This window comes from Salvelinus fontinalis, chromosome 7 (genome assembly GCF_029448725.1).
Source record: "Salvelinus fontinalis isolate EN_2023a chromosome 7, ASM2944872v1, whole genome shotgun sequence".
NCBI lineage: Eukaryota > Metazoa > Chordata > Actinopteri > Salmoniformes > Salmonidae > Salvelinus > Salvelinus fontinalis.
Genome location: NC_074671.1, coordinates 23,452,499 through 23,458,498, shown reverse-complemented (window position 1 = coordinate 23,458,498; position 6,000 = coordinate 23,452,499). Strand labels below are relative to the sequence as shown.

At 45.8% G+C, this 6,000-nt stretch overlaps 1 protein-coding gene across 8 annotated transcripts in view; it reads left to right on the top strand.

Moving 5' to 3' along the window:
* The window catches only part of LOC129859250 (microtubule-associated protein 4), a 111,168-nt gene that overhangs the window by 25,127 nt on the left and 80,041 nt on the right, over window positions 1-6,000 (top strand). For 7 of the 8 annotated variants that reach the window (XM_055928768.1, XM_055928774.1, XM_055928769.1 and 4 more), the window contains exons 2-3: window positions 3,602-3,792; window positions 5,902-5,958. In XM_055928768.1, the coding sequence (XP_055784743.1) occupies window positions 3,606-3,792; window positions 5,902-5,958 (244 nt within the window). In that variant the 5' untranslated portion in view covers window positions 3,602-3,605. The remainder of the gene's footprint in view (window positions 1-3,601; window positions 3,793-5,901; window positions 5,959-6,000) is intronic. The other variant, XM_055928770.1, reaches the window with a different exon arrangement.

The following is a 6,000-nucleotide window of genomic DNA, read 5'->3' as shown; positions in this document are numbered from 1 at the left end:
ATAAATTATACCAAAAATATATTTTTTGTTATTCTCATGAAATAAACACACACAGTAATTTATTAGACATGCAGCGACAATTTATATATGCAATTAAAAAGACCTTTGATTCACCTACGTGTGCTGTCAGCTACAATAGTGATCTGTTGCAGCAGAAAATAGAGGATTAACCCTCTATGGCCTTATGTCATCCAGCGGACACACACACACACACACATTGCCACATCAGCCAGAGTACTAGACGTCCCATGGGCCATTTGTTGGTCAGACCGCACAATAGAAAGCCTGGCTTTCCTTTGGTTTCCTTCCTTTGTTGAAACAAAATGGTTTCCGAGTGGCCACACCAAATTGTATTCAAGAGGTTAGAATCTGAGCCAAAAATGCAGCAACAACCTATGGGTTGTTTTCTTAGAGCTCTAGCAATTTAGCCAATTAAATTTCAACAACAGTCATTGTAAATAAGAATGTGTTCTTACCTGACTTGCCAGATTAAATAAAAAATATCTAACTTTGCATCTGCACTGTTCTTCAGGTAAAATGTTCAGTGGAAATAGGTAAAAGTCGTCCTTGTACATATAGTGTATGTTGTTTTTTTACTATACAATTGTTGGTTTTCGTTTGGCTTATATTTTAAAGTGAAGAGTTGGAGTCTCGTCATCACTCTGTTGCCGTTGAATTGCCTGTATTCTACTGCTGCTTACAGGAAACTCCCATGTAGACTGTTTGAGTCTTACACTCAGATTGTCACTTTAAAATGTATGCCAAACAAAATCCATTGATTTCAAAGTTGAACAAACCATACAAGTCTAAGCACAAGGACTACTACTTTAAAAAATTTAAAAAACGAATGAAAATGTACCCCCTTTTTCTCCCCAATTTCATGATTACAATCTTGTCTCATCGCTGCAACTCCCAAACAGACTCGGGAAAGGCGAAGGTCGAGTCATGTGTCCTCCGAAACATGACCCGCCAAAACACGCCCCGCCAAACACCCGCTCGCTTAACCCGGAAGCCGGCTGCACCAATGTGTCGGAGGAAACACCATTCAACTGATGACTGATGTCAGCCTGCAGGCGCCCGGCCCGCCACAAGGAGTCGCTAGAGCACGATGAGCCAAGTAAAGCCCTTGCAGCCGAACCCTCCACTAACCCGGACGACGCTGGGCCAATTGTGCTCCGCCCTATGGGACTCCCGGTCACGGCCGGATCGAACCCCAGGCTGTAGTGACGCTGCAACAATGCAATGCCTTAGACCGCTGCGCCGCTCGGGAGGCCCCCACAAGGACTACTTTTAACAATTTACACAGAGAATTTGACAAAAACACATTAACTTGAAGAAGAGTGCACACTCAAAGTTTGGTACAGAATGACGGTTTGTGCTGTTGATGCCATCATTCTGTTACCAAACTTTGCGTCTGCACTGTTAAAAGTGGTCCTTGTGCATAGAGTTGTATGGTTTGTTAAACGTTGAAATCAATGGCTTTTTTGTTTGGCATACATTTTACAGTAAAAAATCTGAGTCTAAGCGTAATTCCGTTACCGTGGAATTGCAAGTATGTAAAAACAGACACTGTAAAGTCAGACACTGAAACAAATTCTGCGCCTCTATACTATAGCAATCTGCCATTGACTCGACGTTATACCATTGACTGGGCTATCAAATGAAATGTCACTGAAAAGGTTATACCTATAAAGTGTTAAAGCGTCTGCATGCTTCCCATCCGAAACCGTTTTCATATATTATGATGTAATTTTGAGTATTTTTTTTCTTTCCGTTTTGGTCTTCGGCAAGTTTGTTTTGGGCTGTTCGTGCACAAATGTTTCCTTCGGGAGGCAAGCCGAAGTTTGGAGCCGAAGTCTACGCCCCTCCTTCGGTCATTGGTCAACAATAAGGATTCATCAATGAAACGTTTGTTGTCATTCAACGATAGATGACTCGTTTTCATGAACATTATTTAACTTGAGAAATACTGCCCCAAACAATTTAGTTACGTTTAAAATTGCACAACTAAGATCTACTCAGCAAAAACATAAAAAATGAATGACAGATTTCTTAAATTAACTTGGACTATTTTGAGGAAGTGTATACTGACTACGGCATCTCAGGATGGACAAACAGTACTATTGCCGTTTTTAAGGGAGGCACCAGCCGAAACGCAGCATTTCGGAAGCCTATAGGCATTGTCACCTCCCAGACTGTCCAGTAGATGGAGCTCCTGACGTGTTATGCTGTATATACACACAGACAGCTCTGTGAAAAGAGAGAGAGTGAGAGAGAGTGAGAGGGCCCCACCATACAGATAGTAAGTCGCCCTACAATGAGCTCTGTCACTTCACACTGTACAAGTGCACTGGCTGGTCACTTAAACTCTTTATTTATGTACGTCCACAATTTGAAAGTGTTCAGTGAAGGAAAGATGCAGAGAGTAGAGAAGGATTTAAAAGAGAGCGATGAAGAGAGATGGAGAGTGGTGCAGGCCAGGTTAGATACACTGTCCAGGATGTGTATTATGGCTGGGAGGGAGGGAGGTTTTGCTGGAGCGTGTGCTGCTCTGCTCTGTTCTGCCCTAACCCTAATCCCTCTCTCTGATACACCATTGGCACATGCTATTCTAATCTCCCTGATTGAGGAAGGCAGAGGGAGGAGGGGTTGGAGTAAAAAGGGAAGAATGGAGGAGAGATTATAGGAGAGCGAGGGAGAGGAACGGAGAGGAGGAATGACTGAGGAATGGTAAGGCTTAGCCTGTGGGGAAATGAAAATGGAGAAAGAGAGCGCGAAAGTGAGAGAGAGAGAGAGAGAGCGTTAGAGAGGGATAGGGGACCGGGGGACCACTGATCAGGATTATAACCTGTCATTACCCCTCCCTTTGACGTCGGTGAAAGATGACACCATATGACTCTGCAGATTCTCGCAGCTTCCGTGGTCAGATGACCCTAGAGCTGTGTCTTTCTCTCTGGCCTGATCAGCAGCCGGCCTTTCCCCTGTCTGTCCATCCTGTCTGTCCTGTCTGTCCTGGTCTGTCCTGGTCTGTCCTGGTCTGTCCTAGTCTGTCTGTCTGTCTGTCTGTCTGTCTGTCTGTCTGTCTGTCTGTCTGTCTGTCTGTGTGTGTGTGTGTGTGTGTACTTGCCCTAGTGCTACAGCAGCCTAGAGTGTGCTGTTCTCTCATTGGGAACATCCGTGGATGTCCCAGATTATTGGGTTTGTGTGGGCCTAGCAGAGAGGCCTTGTGGCCCAGAAGGACATTACATTACAGGCAGGTTAGCTAGAGAGACAGCTGGAACCTCAGGAGGCCTGCTTGCTGGCTCTGTCTGATTCTGGTTGGGAGAATTCATGAATGATGCATCTGCTAAGTATCAAACATGACTTGTTGGGACAGTTAAAATGTAACACACTGTCGTAGGAAATTATATTGTAACTATTTTATTACCTCAAACTGTATGTGTATTCTGTGTGTGTATAAAAGCGTATGTGCATGTTTCTCCTGCAGTATAGATTTTGGCATTTGTCAAATGTCTCATCCATCCTAAACTGTCCTACCTGGATCCCATTTGAATTCCGTATCTAACCTTACACCACTGCTTGTCTCTGTCTCCCCCCTCAGAACCATGGCAGAGCTGGACCTGAGCCTGAGCGATGCTCTGATGGACAGTGTGCCCCAGGCTGGCCCGGAGGATCTGGTGGAGAGGGACTTTGTGGCCCAGCTGGAGGCCGAGGCTTTTGACGACCAGGTGGGTGAGACTGTGGGCAAGACGGACTACATCCCCCTGCTGGACAACGACGGGAACAGGGCAGGTGAGCTGGCTGGAGGGGACGGGGTTAGGGGGATGAGGGGAAGGAGGGAGGAGGGAGGTCATTGAGCTCAGTCACTAACACAATCATAGGTCATAAGTGAAGGTGAGCAAAAGGGGTTGGTTGATCGATTGATCGATGACAATGGGAATATGAATGAACACCTGCCATGCTACCCGACTATATGTAAACTTATTAACCTACAGTGGATAACCTCCGACTGATGCACCGCTGGGCTTATCACTGTACATCCATCCTAAACAGGGGGCAGTGCTTAGTGAAGGGATGTGTAAGACTCTCTGGGTAATGCAGGGTGATGTGTAAGACTCACTCTTCTCTCTGGGTAATGCAGGGTGATGTGTAAGACTCACTCTTCTCTCAGGGTAATGCAGGGTGATGTGTAAGACTCACTCTTCTCTCAGGGTAATGCAGGGTGATGTGTAAGACTCACTCTTCTCTCAGGGTAATGCAGGGTGATGTGTAAGACTCACTCTTCTCTCTGGGTAATGCAGGGTGATGTGTAAGACTCACTCTTCTCTCAGGGTAATGCAGGGTGATGTGTAAGACTCTGGGTAGTGCAGAGTGATGTGTAAGACTCACACTCTTCCCTCAGGGTAATGCAGGGTGATGTGAAAGACTCACACTCACACTCTTCTCTCAGGGTAATGCAGGGTGATGTGAAAGACTCACTCTTCTCTCAGGATAATGCAGGGTGATGTGAAAGACTCACACTCTTCACTCAGGTAATGCAGGGTGATGTGAAAGACTCACACTCTTCTCTCAGGATAATGCAGGGTGATGTGAAAGACTCACACTCTTCTCTCAGGATAATGCAGGGTGATGTGAAAGACTCACACTCTTCACTCAGGGTAATGCAGGGTGATGTGAAAGACTCACACTCTTCTCTCAGGGTAATGCAGGGTGATGTAAAAGACTCACACTCTTCTCTCAGGGTAATGTGCTTGGCTTTTATTGTTCACATCTCCATCAATTACTTCCTTCCATCTATTCTTCCTTTCTGGGAGAGATGAGCGAGAGAAAGACAGAAAGAGAGCTCTACAAATCTTCTTTCACATTACCCCCACGCCACACACTAACATGGGTTTATATCTATTACCCATGTATGTTTCTGTAATTGTACTGTATGTGTGTGTGTGTCTGTCTATAATTTGATTATGGTGTGTCCAAGTCTGTAAATTGTTATGTCTGATATTTGTCTGAAACATTTTTCCCCGCTGCTGTTGTCTTGGTTGGATCAGGTATCTCTTGAAAAACCTATTTGATCTCAATTAGACTAACCCGGATGAATGAAGGTTAAACGAACAATACGTGCAGCCAGGCGTCTTAGAGTTTCACATGCTGTATGAGCAGATCATGCATGTTCTAATGAAATGAACCCTAGGATTAGTCCTTGGCGTATGGGCTTCACCATCTACACCCGACCGATACCACCGTTAATCCATGGTATTGAATGTGCGGATAGCTGCCAACGTCTAATCTCACTTTAATTCAGACCTCCGTGGTTTCTGGGAAGGGCTGCCGTAATTAGGCACATAACTAGGCCCAACGGTGTAGGAAAACTATAATCCTAAAAGTGAGAAGAAGCGTGTGTGTGACGTTACATGACTTTATGTAAGCATCTCCAGATAAGAGACTGATGAAGCCAGACAGAGCTGGACAAGGCCTGCCATTTTGGGTCTGACGGTGTGTCACTCCAGCGGCTGCGGCCTGATTTTAGTGGAGTGTTTGTGTGTGGGTCCAGCAGACTGTGACTCAGCTGTAGGCCACGTCTCTTGTCCAGACAGTCTGTCCAGAGTTGCAGACTGTGTGTGGGCAGTTTTCCATGATGGCCAACTTCAGAAGTACCTTAGGCAGAAATGAAGTGTTGGTTCCAGCTGACGCACCAACACGCCTTGTTGGTGTGTGTGTGTGTGTCCAATCAGAAAACGAATAGGCATTCGGCCTAATGTGTGTGTGTGTGTGTGTGTGTGTGTGTGTGTGTGTGTGTGTGTGTGTGTGTGTGTGTGTGTGTGTGTGTGTGTGTGTGTGTGTGTGTGTGTGTGTGTGTGTGTGTGTGTGTGTGTGTGTGTGTGTGTGTGTGTGTGTGTGTAGATGCCGACTCTGTGTTGGAGAATGGCGAGCAGGACGCCCAAGGGGCACAAAAACCTGGTAAGAGTTGATTCCCAGAATTTTCCACTCTGTCCCCGGCCA